At 42.1% G+C, this 17,519-nt stretch overlaps 1 protein-coding gene across 2 annotated transcripts in view; it reads left to right on the top strand.

The window, feature by feature from the left end:
- Positions 1 to 17,519, top strand: part of hipk3b (homeodomain interacting protein kinase 3b) — a 40,656-nt gene that overhangs the window by 14,114 nt on the left and 9,023 nt on the right. For both annotated transcript variants that reach the window (XM_085762970.1, XM_085762978.1), the window contains 7 exons: positions 8,516 to 8,639; positions 13,649 to 13,768; positions 14,480 to 14,566; positions 15,071 to 15,255; positions 15,348 to 15,507; positions 17,028 to 17,151; positions 17,255 to 17,376. In XM_085762970.1, the coding sequence (XP_085619096.1) occupies positions 8,516 to 8,639; positions 13,649 to 13,768; positions 14,480 to 14,566; positions 15,071 to 15,255; positions 15,348 to 15,507; positions 17,028 to 17,151; positions 17,255 to 17,376 (922 nt within the window). The remainder of the gene's footprint in view (positions 1 to 8,515; positions 8,640 to 13,648; positions 13,769 to 14,479; positions 14,567 to 15,070; positions 15,256 to 15,347; positions 15,508 to 17,027; positions 17,152 to 17,254; positions 17,377 to 17,519) is intronic.

Raw genomic sequence — 17,519 nt, 5'->3', positions numbered from 1 at the left:
TTCCAACAAAGAGAGATCCCACCAGTCGAGCTTTGGCAGAGGTCCGCTTGTGTCCCTGATTTTGCTGTGTCACACTGATAACGTTGGTATTACGTGCTCAATTTCTGTAGTGTTTGGCTCGTAAATTTAAATGACCCCATTTGGATTTAGACTTGTGCGTTTAATGAAACTGTAATGGAAAAATTGACTTATCGCTGCAGTCTGTGTGAACCACAAACCGGCGTCTTCTCTACTGTTCCTGTCCTCACAAAGCAAACTCTAAATCTGATGTCTGCAGGTTTTGTTTTTACGGATCTGTCATGTATGGCTTGCTGCTGTTCAGCAGGAACATCTGGCCAAGTGGAGAAGTAGTGCAAAGAGGAGATTAGTAGATTTTCTGGTCCAGATTTTCAGCGTTTTGTTACTTTCTGAGGCCGAGCAGAACGAGGCAAGATTTATTCGTGTCAGTGCTATCCGTTTCAGTGAGAAGCATTTACAGGGCATTTGAATAATTCTCGCTGCCTTCACGTTGAGCCAGTGAAACAGCATGGTCCATGGGGAATTAAACGGCTTTCAGTGGCAATAGATGTAAGCACATTTTGTGATATCTGTCTGTATTTGTATTTATTGAAGCTTTGTTCACCATCTAAAGCGAAACGACAGCATTTGTTTTGATCCACACCTTGGCATTAGTTTGATGGAAACGGTGGGAAAAATACTTGAAAATTACATTTAATTAATGCGCTTTTCCCCCATCACACACATTCATCAAGCTGCTTTTTTGTGGATATTGTTTTATTGTTGTAAGTACACTTTGTCTCAGGAAGTTGCTGAAAATAGAACTGTTGTAGTTTGCTGTACTTGTATAGGAGGAGGAAGTGAACACTGCAGCTGCTTCAGTTCTTGTTTGTCAGCTCTGTCAACCTGAAGCCTGGGCGACCAGCAGCTTCTCACAAGTCTTAATACAAAATACATCCGACCAAATGATGTTGAGAGTGCCCAATGATAATAAGATAGATATTACTTTGATTTGATTTGTGAGCCGTAACACATTTTATGCCAAAGTCAAAAATGACAAATGATAATGTTTGTCACCTTCCTGTAGTTGGGCCATGTGGAGTTTTCATTGGAATTTATTGATGCCTGTACAGATATAAATGTTACTTTGCTGGTACTGTTTTGCAAGGTATATAATTGGCAGTAATGCTAAGAGGCTCAGTCATAGGCTGTAATTAGAAAGAGGGTATAATTAACTTTGATTGTGGACTGTCAGATTTTAATGTTTTGATGCATTTTCAATAAGTTTCTCACAGGATGAAGTCTGGATTACAACATGGTCATGGATTAAAAAATGTAAAGTGAAAATTGTGTCCCTCTGTAGTTTGTATCCCCTCACAAACAGGAGAATGCAAAGCATACGGTGAGGGAGCAGCGTTGCTGAGGCTGAGAGTGAAGGGTTGCTTAAAATAGCTCATGGGACACCGGCCAGTGTGCTGTGACTTCTATAGATGGTGAAGTACATAGACAGCCAGAATGAAATAAGGGCAGCTTGAAATACTAGAGAGAGCTCACACTTACTTGTTCAAGGTCAACTAGCTCGAACGTCAGCTGTTTTGATTTTCACATGTCCATTCGTGTTTGTGTGCATTTGGGTATGTGTGCAGCAGTACGTATGTGTTGGCTGGTGTTCTTCAGTGCCTGGTGGATACATCAATCTATCAGCTGCTCAGACCCATAAGTTTGACAGATAGACCTGCCGCTTCCGCAGTTTACAACCATTTGGCCAGCGGCCACTTGTTATTTGCCACCCATGTTTGCACAGTCAGCTAAGCTGGAACTCTCTGGGCTCAATCACAGCTCCAACTTGAAAATGAGACCCTAATTTTGTTTTATAAAGGTTTTGGATTAATCATTTTTTGATAATTTTTTCCAGAGTTTTGTTTTTTGTTGATTACTGCTGCACGCACAGAAAGGCCATTCACCAGGAAACAGTCCTCAAAAACATTTTTGTCTTATAAGCTGTGCCTTCATGTTCATGATTTTACTGAAAGCAAGCAGCTCATATTAATTAATCGACTCATGCTTTACAATGCTGTAATTTAGTGGAATAATTAGAAACACATTACAAGATCAGGTTTTCCAGAACGACTGGAGGTTTTTACTTTGGCAGAAGTGTTCTTTAACTTTCCATTTAATTTTACTACAGTCAACAGTTAATTGAATTATACATTTTGACTTGCCAAAGCATTGTGACTATTAAATTGTTTGTATTCAAAGACCTGCTCCAGATTGTCCAAGTGAACCTACACCTCTGACCTGTTGGCAGTTCTCCTATCCACTGATTCAATATTTGAACTAAGACTACTGGATTATCTTCCCCTGGAAAGTAGATCTGATATTTTTATAGAACAAGCAAGTAATCCCAGAGGTTGGTCCTAAAAACATTTTGTGTGTGTGTGTGTGTGTGTGTGTAAACTTGTGGGTGCACAAACACCTCCCTTCTTATGAACGTCTCTGGGTTAGTGGGTAATGAGTGTTTTCTGTTATTCATGCGGCCCCACTAGCTTGCAATGGCTTGCCGTCTGTTAGTTAGTAAGCATCTAAATTATTCATCAAGGCTTCTCATGTTACTGTTTTTGCGTCATGTTGTATTTTACCAACAAGATACGAACATTTGGTTTTCACTTCCACTTTGTTATGTCCAGTCAGTGGTTCTATTATTGATTGTTACCTTAAGCTCTGAGGATTTACAGCTACAATAAGGGAAGGCAACTAAGCTAAAGGGTCACAGCAATATCTCCAACTTGTGCTCACATGTGAAAGTCTCATTGCTCATCCAAATCTTTGTCGGACTGAGGTTGGTTTCACGTGCCTGTCATGAGCAGCCTCTGCACTGCTTCATGTTCCCAGTAACGAATGAATTTGCTGGTCTTGTGCAAATTGTTTTCATACAATATTGTGTTACTGTTATGAAGAGACTCACCACAGTGAGCATTTTGCTGTAGGCTTTTTTCCCTATGTGCTATGGTATATGTATTCTGCTTGATTAATTTTGCAGCATTCATGATAGTACCACGGTGAGCAGCTGTGGTTCACTAACACGGTGTGCAGCGATATGACTGCGCCGCTGAAAGTGAAACATGCCTGGCGTGCCTGTCTGAGGTGGCAGCTTAACAAGCGCAAGTTCAAACACAATAGAGAAAATGAAAACGGTAGAAAGTGCTTCAAATCCAAGATCAACTTTGTACATCAGAAGGTCTCAGAGTCCTTGTTGTTCTTTTCAGAAATTAAAAGTCTTTGGGGTGAAATGTTCTAGGAGTGCTGGCAAGATTTCACCTTGGAAATAGCAGAAGGCTACATAGCTGGGAACGATGGAGAGAGATATTTTGTTGTCAAGGCTGTGAATTGCTGATAGCCTGCTCCATTTGCTGTGTGATCTGGTAAACATCAGAGAGATTCTTCTCATGAAATAAACTGTGGCTTGTTTGTCATGTGTTACTGTAGCTATATGTAGCTATGTACTTGCAGTGTGTCATTATCAGAATTCATTTGTCCTCATAAACTAGTAAAATTGAGTACATCAAATAAAACTCTCACCAGGTTGGACTGTGAATCATTTATCTGGCATGTCAAGGAGAAAACTATTTGTTTTTCTATCCCCCTGGTGTCATGGACCAAAACCCAGATGCAGTTTTTGCAAAATCATTTCAACTCGATTCAAACAGTGAAATTGCACAGAAGACACTTTAGTCCACCTGGACTGGAAAAAAGCTTTTTTCTTTTTCTTTTTTCTTCTTTTTTTTTAAAACCTGGCTCTGCGTCAGCACATTGAGCGGTTTATATCTGTAAAACGTGTCTAAAGCCTTGTATCCTTAATCTAAGATCTGGGCAGATCAGAGTGCAAGTGCTACCTCTGCCTTTGCTACACAGCCTTTGTGTTCCACTGAATAATGCAGGATGCTCTGAGAGTATGTGGAATTACATTTCCTGGAAGAGACGTGCAGTAAGACTCCATTCTTCCATCATGGAGTCACCGTGTTGTCAGTTTGTCTTCGTGGCCCAAAGCTTCGGCCAACTGCAGTATATGGCCCAGCTGAGTTTATTTACCAGGAGAAGCTTAGCGAAAGGGCCCGTCGTCCAAGCATGCAGCGACAATGAGCCCCGACGTGTAGCTACTCTTATTTGCTGTGCTCTGTGTGAGCTGGTTCGATGCCACTTTACACTTGGTTCCTCCCTGTGATGACAGAGCAGGGAGGATCAGAGGACTATTTCTGGACTGTGAGATAATGGCCATGAATAAGAAATAGAGACAGATAATTTCTCCGCTCCGCCATGCCCCCTTCTTGCAAATAATAAGATGTGTGACTGGCTCCAGTGTTTTGTTTTTTTTCTTTTCCAGGTGAGATAAAAATAAGATAAAAGTTTTAAAAAAACATTTAGCACACATGCATATCAAAGAAACACTGACAGTTTGGAGAATTTATGTTTGTGCTCTTACCTGCAGATAGAGAAAAAGATCCATACTGACTTTGTGTCTGTACAGTACAGACTACAGCTCAGAGATGTGTCTGTACTGATGTTTAGCCAGGTGAAGGGAACAGTTAGCCACACTGCCAAAAGTTTGAAATCTCTCATCAATGCCTTGATAGAAGTTCTCAGGATAAGAGGAAGCAACTTATTCTGAATCTCAACAGTTCAGTTTAGGGCGCACCGTATAGTGTGTATGTGTTTTTTGGAGTCTTGCCATGCATCATCTTTGTGTTGTTTCTGCTAACATAACATCGCCTTGTGCCTCAGTCTCTGTGGGTGAGAGACAAACAAACAGAGAAGGAAGAAAAGAGGAGTTGCATGCAAGAAGGGAAGCAGCTGTTTGAGACGACGGGAACAAACTGTTGAACTTGTTGACCAGGGAGACGTGGGCTTTGATTGGTCAGATCCTATCCACAAAGGAGCAGTAAAATTATAGTCGAGGCTTCAGGCTGTGAGGAGAAAACAGGCGACCAAGTCTTACAATTGCTTCTGCCTTGTTTGGATTTTACTTTGTAATTGCTCTTGAATGTCAGACCTGGAGTGTGAGGGAGTCGTATTGGGCCCGGTGTTGTGCCTGTGTGCTTAGCCGGTTGTAGGGGTTTGTTAGTGATGGGTCCATTGACTTCACTTAAAACAAAATGTTAAATGTTAAAGGTTGAAGCCAAAGCTTATATATCCCTACCCCTTTTACCTTAAAAAATTAAATTAAAAAAAAATATATATACGCTATATATATACGCATTAATACAATAGTATCAGATCACAGACATTTGAAATTAATTAGTACACTTAGATTTCTGATCACAACAAAATAAAGAATTGTACAGCGCATAACCCAAAATAGTACAAAATCATTGAACTTAATTTTCCATACTTAGTTTAAGTCTCGTAAATCATAAAGAGCGCAAACCATTGAAAAAAACTTCCAGAATTCTTTTAATTCTTCAACTAAAGGAACCTCTCTAAAATGTTATTGTATAGAAAGGCTGGAAAAAACCTGGACGTGAGCTGAGAACTATTTTTTGAAAAAAAAAAGAGGGGGGGGGGCTTTCTGACAACACTGCAGGCAGAGAAAGCTCTTTGAAGATGTGTCTTTTTTCCCCTCTGCTGCCTCTGAAGGTGTTTTTCACCGATAACAAATGAGGCTCTATAGAAACCTTTGAACACGGTGATATTGTAGACAACTCAGGTTTCACTCATAGACATTCACTTCCAACCTTTGCACAGTGGAGTACTATCAGTCAACACACCAGACACACCAGCCTTTTGTCTTGTGACCGAGGAGGAACATGTTCAGCCTTCGTGCATATGTAGCACATTAAAGCATTAGAAACAGACTGATCGACTGCATTTAATGGATAGTTAAAGTATTGATGTTGCATGCATTCATGCAGCCTCAGTTGTTTTTGTTGTTGTTGCCGATCACTCTTTAGTATCATGTTGAGATTGAGAAGTCTAAGAAACCTGATATTTAGCATGGACAGATGGTCATGTGAACATCCATCGTGTTCACAAATCAATCCATCTGATCAAAAATACAATATTATTGTTCAGTATTTTATTTTCATACAGTCATGTACTGTATGTACCACTTACCATTGATTTTGTAATGGTACATTATCTGTATATAATGTGTACACATAATGCAGACATGTGCTTGGATGAGTCACTGCCTGTTTATGTGCAGTTACGAAGCATCAGGGTATTGCATATGGTAATTGTGATATTTCATTATTCAATTTATCTAATAGCTACAATTCATTCATCGTCTGTACCCACTCACCCCTTTGAGTGGGAGTGTGTGTGTGTGTGTCCATGTGTCCATCACCTTGCTAAATGGTTTTGTTCTACCTGCCCCGTTCCCTCTGGAGCTCCTACACGTGTCAGTGGACATTGAGTCCTGTAGCGTTCTCAGTGGCCCCTCAGAGCGTACGTCATATCCTCAGGATGGAAAACAGATTTGGTTTCACAGGAGGGCGGCGAGGCTTGAGTTGCGTTGATTAGGACAGAGCCATGCAACCATGGCAACATCCATTCAGCCTGCTCTACCTTAAGCCACCTATTTTCATTGGCATCGTTGTTTTGGTTGATGCTGCAAGATTTTGGAGACGGCTCAGGGCGATCTTAACCCGGTGGTCTTATTAAAGACTATAATACCGAAGTGTTCTGTTGTTAACTCTAATGCAGTGCATCTGTAATTGATTGAGTACGTAGGGTGTAATAAATGAACAGGAGCCGGAGCTGGAAAGAGTTTTTGGTTACATGGTTGACTCTTAACTACATCAGCAACTGGATGATGCCCGGTGCTCAGGTTGTACTTATAGCCTTACAGGATATCCCTACGTCAGCTGTGTGTCTTGATGAATGCAAGTGCATGCGTTGATACGTGGCTTCACTCTCGCTCCTCATTCCTCCAGGGAAAACTTGCTCCTTATAAATAGGACATGCCTGTGAGGCTGGAATGGTTAGCATAGCTGTCTGGTCGGTTCTCGACCGCTATGCCGTCTATTGCACCAGCTGTTGCATGCATTTGTTTTGACCGTGCGATAAAATTGGCTAAAACTTATTTTAGCATCTTAAGCATGCTGTTGCCGTCCATATGGATCTCCTGTCTCTCGCCATTCAGTCCTATATGGCCCCAAGGACGTCACAGAGTGGCGGTCTGACAGATCACTTTACAAACATTCGGTTTGAAAGGGCAGGATTTCCTTCATTAGCGTGTAAAGCTCTGTGTAACAGCAACACAAATAGTTTGAGGGTTAAACACATGCTTCTTTAATTATCACATAAAATAATTGATGTAAATGAAATGCAGAGTAAACCCGCTTATACATATGATGTCTGAACAGTCAGGTTCAGACATAGTCTTGAGTTTCCCTTTAACACAGAATAGAAAATGATCTGTGTGCGATGTGTTCACATACAGATAAAATACTATGTTCATTATGGTTTAGGTGAGAGGTGGCACATATGTGGAGGATGTGGGATGGAGACAAGGCCTTTGGATAGGACCATCAATCAACATGCTCCTCACTGGCAGCTCAACGACCGACTCTTTTTGTACATCGGCTCCGACATTATACCAAGAAGATGGCTCCATTTAACGTCCAGTTCAGCAGAATTAGACAAAAAAAAAACAAAAACAAAAGTTCAGGGTTGCAGTACATGTGTGAAAATAGACCTTGGTTGTCCACAGGCAGCAGTCTGAGTTGTCCTACAGATATGTAGTCTGTGACTGACACTGTAGACACTCCTGCACAGAAAGACTTAAATCCAACAAAAAAGCTGCTTCATGCTGTCTGTGCACTGTCACTGTTTATAGGCTTTGTGTGGTGTGTGTGTCCTAAACATCGGGTTCTTGACAGCCATGTCCGTCTTTGACATGTCTTACCTGTATTGGAGCTGACAGGCCTGCGTCACCACTAGTCATTCCTGTGACATGGTATTACAGTGCTATTATGGAGTTACTGAGAGTAACACTGAGCCAGCGTGTAGGCGAAGAAGTAGTGACTGTGCTTCTTATTCCCCATCAGCCTAGAGCCGATACAACAGCCTGTCAAAGCTCTGATCCCAGCCTGGCTGACCTGCTAACCCACTGGCTCAGCCTGCTGACGCTTGGCGACTAGCACAAGCCCAACACTGGCTTACGAATCACTTGGCGCCGTTACACACATGAACCACACAATCTAATCTGACCATCATCAGGAATTCCATGACATTACTAATAATGGATATTTGTTTTCTCATGACATCATCTTCCAAAGCCAGAAACAAAACATCCATGAGTTTTGAAATGGGAAAAACACTGTTTTAAAGTTGTTGTTGATGAATGGATTGTATGCACAGTTCTGTATGACATTTTATAGATATAGGATCTAAAGATGGCACAAAAACATTTATATTCAACTTTATTTCCTACAGCCTTACCTCACGTTTAAATGCTTTTACATGAAATGTTATTTTTGTCACTGTAGCCTAACAGTTGTGTGCTTTGTCTGTTCCACAGGGCTCCAGAGATTATTTTGGGATTGCCGTTTTGTGAAGCCATAGACATGTGGTCCCTAGGCTGTGTGATAGCTGAGCTTTTTCTGGGCTGGCCCCTTTACCCTGGGGCTCTGGAGTACGACCAGGTAAATAACCGTCTTCTCTCGCAGGACTTCCTGCTTCTCCTCCACACTCACCCCACCCCTGTGCGCTTCCCGCTCTCCTTTCAGGTTTTTTCTCGCGAGTCATTCCAGCATCTCTCTAGTTCTACTTTCGACATGACTCAGTCCTCTCTTCATCATCGCCACATGAAAAGCTTTTTTTTTTTTCATAGTGCTCCATTTTACTTCGGGCCTTCCCTCTATTCCCTCTTGCCTCCCACCCATCCTTACATTAGCCATGCTGCTGTGAAGGCAGTGCTACACCCTCTGTTTCCACCCAGTCTGTTATTTTTCTGCTCTCTTCTCCCTCTCCCCTTGTTTCCCCTCTCCTATTCTCCCTTTTCCATTACTTCATATTCTTTCCAATCAAGCTGCAAACCCACTAAGGAGAGGGTTTTGCAGGATATGTGATCCTTCATGACTTCGGTCTAAATCTCTTTGAAAGAAGTGTTAAGAAGTGTTGGAAAGAGATGCAGACAAAGGCTTAAAAAGACAGTAGGAACGTTTAATAGGACAGTTCAGGCCAAATGATTTGAAGGTAGGATGCAATATTACACACAGTGTGTACTGTTTGAACAAATCGGTTGTTTTTTTTCTAATCTGTGTGAAATCTCGGCCTAATGCCATCTTTAATGAAGGGATTTTCTGTATGAAGACAGCATGGATTGGAGAGAGAGAGAAGAAACGTTTTGGGTTTAGGGAAAGAAAAACCTTAGTGCATGATACACTTTGTTTGAATGAGGAGTGTGACAGAGGGCTCAAGTGACTTACAGTAACAAATTAGTGCCAATTTGCCGGATCCTTGGAGATGTACCTACCCCGAGGACTCTGTCAGCTGGCGTCTGTGGCAGAAAGGCATGTTCTTGTGATTGATGCTATGTCTGTTAAGAACTGCTGCATGTCTGCTCCTCCCAGTGCAGCCCTGACAGTGTCTTCCCAGGACTAGACTGATCTGGGCTTATGCTGAGCGGCTTTCCCCCCCTCCTGCCCCGGAGCCCTATCTAGTCAAAAGCCTGCCAAAAGAGCCTCAGTCAGATCCCACTCTGTCCTATGCAGTACCCTATATCACGGCACTCGGCCCCACTGCACGCTGCTGCACTCATACCAAAGTATTTTTATGGTCTGGTATCATTTTTCATTTTCTCCAGGCCCGAGACAGGAGAGATAACTCAACACCTCCGAAAGAGATTTGACTTGAGCGCAGAAGCACACCAGTCTAAATATGATGAATCTGTTTTTGCAGGAGCCAGTCAGCATGTCGCAAAGCAGCTTTAGAGAGATATCTGGGGGGAGTCTCCTCAATTTAGTAAGGGGACGCTCGGAGCTGATTGAGGGTGTGTGCGTGTGGGGGCTGGATGGGATAAAGTTAGCATAGAGTGGCTGGCAGTTTGAGAGACAATGAAATAAAGAGCCAGATAAGAACCAAGAGACAACCTGAGGAATGCAGCACAGTGTATTTATCAGGTGGAAATCAAAGCCTACTGTATGTAAATGGCTAACTGAGTTCAAATCTAAGTAAAGCAGGGGATGGGGGGTGGAGGGCTTTGAGTGATTCACTGACAGAAATCAAAACTGAAATTGGTTTAAGATTTCAGCTTTGCTAGATCTATCACGTTACCCTCTCCTTTTTTAACAGTTGTGTATTTAGTCTGCAGCACATCCTGGGGTATCCCTCCCTGGTGCAGTCACCATGGCTTGACAAATTTCCAAAATCCCTGTGATTTTTTGACTGCAGTTCTTATGTGACTGAACTCTCCACTCTCCACACTTCACACCCTCCCCCCAAATCTTTCTTTGTCGAGTCTGCCCACTGACTCGAATGTTCTCCATTTGCTCATGGAATTGCCCAGTGAATGGGAAAACCAGCCAGTGCCGGAGCACTAATGAAAAAAGTTTCATGACTTTCATTTTGGTTTCTGGTGCTTTTTGGGGATTTTATTCTCATACTGAGGGGAGAGTATTGTGCATTCACAGACAGCTAGAGTTCTTTTCAACACATCATATATTCCTATTCATTCATTTGCATCAGTCATTATGGGGTTTAGAGCATTTGAGGAACTGGAACAGCATTAAAAATACAAAGCATCTTCTCTCACACTCACCGACAACCTGACTGGTGACAGTGAAATAACACAGAAATGTTTTAAGAAGTGAAATGAATTGACTTCAGTTCTAATCAAACATGTTAATGAAGAAAAAAAAAGACCCAACCCAACTTTCGATTTCAGTTGTCACCCTTTGTATCTAGCACTGATACTAGCACTCGTAGGATCGTACTTTCTAGCTTTATTCTGTTCATTTATTGGCTTTCACAAGTGACACAAAGTGAGTTTCAAAGGGTAAACATAACTTGGCTCTCCCTGTACTATTGCTCTCATATATACAGTATATATAACAGAACTTTAAAATAGTACGCTTGTAAATTTCTATCACTTTAAATAAACAGCCAACTGACTGTATGTCAGTAAACAGCTAGGCAGCTGACTGCTGGTGTGAGATGTCATCCAGGGGGCACAGGGTGAGCTGTTTGGAGCTGACGGGGCTCCGGCCGCCCCCGCCCCCCCCTTCTTCCCCCCCTTTTCTTCTTCTTATCTTTCTGCATGGGGGTCTTGTTCCATCCCACACAGCATATTGTATTTATAACTCGGGCTGTTCCACCTTCCTTCCTCCCGCTCTCCTCCGTCTCCCTTACCTCATCCCCCAGTCACACCATCTTTCCCTTCACAGCAGGACGCTGCTCGCTTCTTTGATGTGAAGACTCCACCATTCACCCAGAGCCTCATTATGACTGGCTGATTAGCCCAGGTGTTGTTGTCATGGGAGTTATGCAGTTCCCCACATCTTTGCTCTGTTTATCACTTTAACTGCCCCTGTCTTTTGTTTCCTCAGGCACCGTATAAGTGGTGCAACCATGGGGGTCAATGCATGCTTTTGCACAGAATAATGCAATGTGTGTTTGCTGACTTTTTATGGTGTGTGTGTGTGTGTTTTTTTTTTGTTGTTGCTTGGGGCTTGGCCTAGCTGGCAACTTGGAGGATCTGCTAGTGTAATAGGATGTAGGCAGGGTCAGTGCAAGCAAAAGGGATTTGGGTTAGAGGTAGTTAAAAGCATCAAGGCTCCAGTAGGAATTTTCCTGTTTGTGTGCTGGTACAAACTGTGCCCGAGTGTCACAAATGTGGAGGAGATTCTTTGTACACTGGATACGTAGGAGGAGGGAGCGGAGTACATTATTCTAAATTGAGCTGTACTTTTACTTATGGCAATGAGGGAGAGCATTAAAAATGCAACTTTGCACAGTCGGTATTGTTATCTGGAGTGCCATAAAATAAAGACTGCCTTTGCTTCCTGTCTGCTCTGTAGCAGGCCCGGGCTCGCTAGATAGTTGTTGTTTCTTTTTAAGCCAGTGCTTTGCACCAGTGATCTCACTGGTTTGTCAGATCTCTGCAGAGACACGCCTTCCAGGAAAAATAAGGGTTTTCCCGTCACAAGAATTTTCCCACCCACACATGCCGACTTTGTTTTTTGTTTTGTGTCTGTTACTATTCACATGATGTTGCAGAACTGCACGGCAGCGACGCTACAGATGAGAAAGAAGAATGTAGTCAAAGGGTAAAGTTTGCTGGGGCTGAGGGCGGTATCAGCAGTGCTCATCTGCTTCATACATAGTGATTGGAATGCATGACGCAAAATAAGAGGGAATTAGTTTCAGCATGTATTATCAAAGACAATGAAGAAGACGGTTCAAAAAGGTTTGCTTCTTGACACATGTTTTATGATTCTTGGAAGTCAGTGTGGTTTAGATAAGCGAGGGGATCTCCACCATCAGCTCTGAATCTTACAATCGTCATCCTAGCGCATGTGCGTATCCTAACCTCATCAATAGCCCTCTAACGTGAACATAAGCCTCACCCACACACAGTCACACTGCAGCATTAACGCCTCAGCAACAAACCAATATAAACCAGCGCAGAGGCGTCGCACTGGCTAGAGCCGTGGTTCTCAAACTTTTTCTGGTGTGCTCCCCTTCAGAAGCCGAAAACATTCACGCCCCCGGCCCCCACATCCCACTTTTTTTTAATCATCGTGTGTGACTGTCAGCACGATCACATCAGAAAACTCATTTGTTTATTTTTCCTACATGAGTCATGTTTATCCAACTTTCACTCAGTACTTTCCCCCAGGTTCCCCAAATTATACACTTTTTACTTTTCTTTAAGCGGTGAGGACGTACGTAACTTTTGTGATTCACCTTTAGATTTCAGTTTGAGAAAAAAAGAGAGAGATGGACTTCGAAGTTTTATCATTCTGAACTATTATCTTTCACATTTGAATGTGTCCAGTGACTTCTTCACGGTCCTCACTGTTCTCCCAGTGTGTGTCTCTTTTCTCTCTCCTTGCCTGTGAACAGTGCTGAATCTCTAACGGTTGTTGTCCTTTACACTTGGGTGTGATTGACGTCAGCCAGGCTTCTCACTGGTCTCTTCTCATAAACCTGTGTGCGACATTCTTGCCTCACAGCATCTGACTGACGAGCATCATTACCAAGCAAAGCATTTGGCATTGACACCATAGGAACGTTGTTATCTGAGTTTATATGTGAAGACCCTGACACCTCTTCAGAGATCATAATCACGGGCTTCACGCAGTCTTGGGTCTAACTGTTTGTCAGGAATGTGACATTTTTAAGGTGTCTGTAGCCGCCCCTGCTCTTTACACATTCATGCACACGTAAGTAACTCAGACCCTGAGGGAGTAACGTCACTGTGACTGACTTTGTAAATTATTATGAGTGGGAAAGTGTTTAGCATTAGAATAAAGTGCTGTGGTGATTGAGAAATAACCAATAACCTTGAAGAAAACAGCATTTGTTGAAATGATATTTTGAAAGTAAGATAAATGTTGATCATAAATTGGTTATACAGGTTTTTTCTTTTAAATAATTGACGATTCCCATGTTCTCTTCTCTCCCTGTCTTCCCTCCGTATGTCCAACAGATTCGCTACATCTCTCAGACACAAGGTTTGCCAGGAGAACATCTATTAAATGCGGGGACAAAGACGGCGCGGTTCTTTTGCAGAGAGTCTGACTCACCTTATGCAGCATGGAGACTAAAGGTGAGCAGTAGTTACTTAAAACGAGACTTTATGAAATCATGACCAAGTATGACTGGAATAGTCATGTGTGTAAAATTGAGGGTGTAGTTGAAAACTGTTGTGGTGCTGCTGTAAAAAGCTGACATCATTGCATTGTATTTACATTTTCTCCCCTGAATTTCCAGAGAAATTTGGAAACCAAGGCGGCTGGGTGACTACCCGTAACAAGTGTGTAAATCCCTAAGGGTATAGCTCTAAGCCCATGGTCGGCAGCCATACTTGGTTGAGTCGTAAACTTATACCCAATCTTGTTTAACAAGTATCTAGATCTTAACAGTTTCGACACAGTCAGTCTAGATAACAACTTTTGCTGTCTAGACAAATTGGCTTAAACGACTGAACTCCACCCTGTTTTTTTGTTTCTCTACAACATGAATGGTAAAAAATAATTGGGCAAACTCAGAGTTCCTAATAAAGAAGCAATGTCTTTCCTGAAACAAACCAAAACATTCACAGAACTGAAACCACATTTCAGACAGACATTTGCCCACTAATAAAATAGAAATTAAAGAATGAAAGGGGCTGCGTTAGAGCAGAGGAGTTTCTCTGTTTCCTACATGAATGAACTTGTTTATAAGAACAGAAACTATTGTATACATCATAACATAACATGGTAACTGCTTTGCTCAATTCACTTCTTGTATTCTCACTCAACACTTCCCCCCCCTGCAGTCAACAGATGAGCACGAGACAGAGACGGGAATGAAATCAAAGGAAGCGAGGAAGTACATCTTCAGCTGTTTGGATGACATAGCGCACGTATGTTCAGCTGCTCAGACCACAATATGCTTCAAAGGAAGTTCAACATCAAATGTTTAGAGGATGTAGGTTACTAGGACTTAACCAGAGGAAGTCCACATGAAGAGAAAACAGCATACAGATTTTATTAATGGCAAAGAAAAGAGCTCCTCTGAGTTTTACTTCCCATCGGTTAAATGCTGAACCTTAATTTAAAAAACGAAGGTTCAGGTTTCACTCACTATTCTCTGTAGAAACAGACCACAGGTGGAAATTCCCCTGGCAACTGTCAGTGGTTGTACTTTTTTTTTTTTTTTTTAAGTCATGGCAGATTCTTGTCATCGTTCGTTATTCATAATGACTTATGGTTTTGAAGTTTGAGAATAATCCGTTTTTTCACAATAATGCACTGTATTGCAACATTCCTCCTTTTGTACATTAGTTTTTAAACTCATTACTCTGTTTAAGGTGTGTCTGTTTATTCTGAGGAGATGTCTGAGCAGTAAAATGATTGTGTGGTTGCAGGTGAACTTGGTGATGAATCTGGAAGGTAGTGACTTGCTGGCAGAGAAGGCAGACCGCCGGGAGTTTGTAGGCCTGCTGAAGAAGATGTTGTTGATTGATGCAGAGGAGAGGATCGCCCCTGCCGAAGCCCTCACACATCCCTTCGTGACGATGCAACATCTGCTCGACTTTCCCCATAGCAACCAGTGAGTGTGCCATCCCTGCCACTCTCAGACTTGTCAATCTGACCTCCCTATATAGCTACATAATCGCATGCGTCTCTTTCTCTCGCCCCTAGTGTTAAGTCATGTTTCCACATCATGGATGTTTGCTGGACTCGTCCCAGTGCATATGAGGCGGCCAACAGAAATAAAGGTCCTTTTGTGAGACCTGTGACCACAACCGCTGCTGCCTCAGTCAACCACCCCTTCAGCAAGATGACCGGTGTCCATGCTCAAGTAAGTCGTTGAGGATGCGTTTACATCATCATCATCTGCCATTTTCATCAATGTGCACCAGGAGTTTTACATCTTACAACTAACCACCAGCTCAGAGAAGTTGAACCATTTTAAAACAGAGAAGTCATCAATGTAACAATTTTACATCAATTATATTTCTATTTTTCTGTTTCCTGAACTGGAAATTGCAAAAAAAAAAAAAAGAGACAAGAATATCTGAATGATAGAATAATCACAGATGGTGTTGGTTATCGACATGCAGTGTGTTCAGTTCATCTGCTCCTGTGAAGACTGATCACGTAGACAATTTCCTTGCCTTTATTGCTTTCGTGTATGCTGACTTGCCTTGTCTTATTGCGTCTTAGCACTGCTGTCATGGCAACAAAATCACGTCATGTGTTCTGAGGTCATGGCAACGGTGCAAATCAGAGTTGTTGCCGAGGAGAAAAAAAGGAGCTGACCCTCTTCTTCCTCTTTTTTTTGCCATTAGATCTTTACTCCGCAAAACATCTCGGCCTCACTCACAAGCCACCCTGCTGAGAATGAAAGATGAAAAGATGACACATTACTTGTAATAGAATATAATGGTGACTACTTAGGCTCATCATCAGTACAAATATAAGGATGGTATCAGCAGCCTCTTTCACTCCCATTCAGAATTGAACCCCTATGAAGGGACACACATGACTTGCAGAATGATGCAGCTGTGGTGGTGACTGTTTCCATTGAGCAGTATAGTAAATGGTAAATCTTTCTTGTTCAGGGGGATTTTTCAGAGGAAAACATTGCAGCTTTTTTAGTATTATCCTGTGAAAGGCTGCTTTGTGTTTACTATCATGTGTACGGGGGCTGGGCTGCACGCAGGAGCTGTAGCAGAACAATATAGGCCTAGTTCTCGTTATTCAATAAATGTGATTATAGCCAGGCACGAGAGCAGTGCGAGTGCTGAAGCAGAGGCACATGCTCGACTGTTCTTTGTTTATTTCCCAGGCCTGTCTCAAGGAGCAAGTTGAGCTGTTGCAGTGTCTTTTAGTCATCCAGCTTTAAAAAAAAAAAAAAACATACATCTCTACTGAGCCTCTTTAAATTGCTCTTATAAAGATTTAATAGTGTGTTAATTTAAAAAGGTGTGCTAATCCTAATTTACATTTAATTTCTTTGGCCTATAGAAATCCTATTAATTGCATTTTTCAGGGAGCTTTTTAGGAATAGATTGGGCCTTTGACGTGTTTTGTTTCAGTATCTTGATCGTCCTCTGTAGTTGATCACAAGTTATAGGTTAGAGTGATAATCCACAGGTGAGCCACATGAGCCTCAATCTCTTAGATAAGTGACATTCTCTATTAGATGAACCCACTAATCTCTACAAGTAAAATATTCTTGGGCTCTGTCTGGCTGTGACTGTTCTTGTTCCTGGCATAAATGTCGCCATCTACTGGCTGATGAATTCTATTGTTGATCAGTTGAATACCACAGAATAGTCCAGTCACATCCCTTTTTATTTTTTTTTTATTTTTTAGGGGTTAGCCCCATCAGCCCCCTCAGTGATGCACCCTGGGATAACACTACAGACAGGAAGTGGTCAGTTTGGATGCAACGATTCATTTCAGCAGGCGCTCATTCTGTGTCCCCCAACCATTCAAGGTGGGATGTGCAAATTTTCATTTTTTCATTTTTTATTATTCTTTCTCGTTGTTAGGGCTACATTTCTTGAATTAAAACATTTTTTTCTCCACTGTCCCTGCAGGAATCCCCACCAACACAGCCAAACCAGCAGGCTATTCTGTTCGAATGGAGGCTTCCGTGCCTCTCGTCACTCAAGCACCCCCCATCCAGCCCATACAAATCAGACCTGGAGTCATCACACAGGTGAGGGGGGGTAACCTGAATATAAATGGTGGCAGCAGATCTCAGAGAATCTAATCTGATCATCAAGGATCTTTTCCTGCTGTAGCTCCCATGTTGTGGAACACTTCACCCTTTTCATTACGCTCTTTGGATTCTGTTGATAC

Source organism: Trachurus japonicus, chromosome 3, assembly GCF_045865225.1.
Source record: "Trachurus japonicus isolate A0001 chromosome 3, Traja_1.0".
Taxonomy (NCBI): domain Eukaryota; kingdom Metazoa; phylum Chordata; class Actinopteri; order Carangiformes; family Carangidae; genus Trachurus; species Trachurus japonicus.
This window is presented reverse-complemented; position numbering and strand designations above follow the sequence as displayed.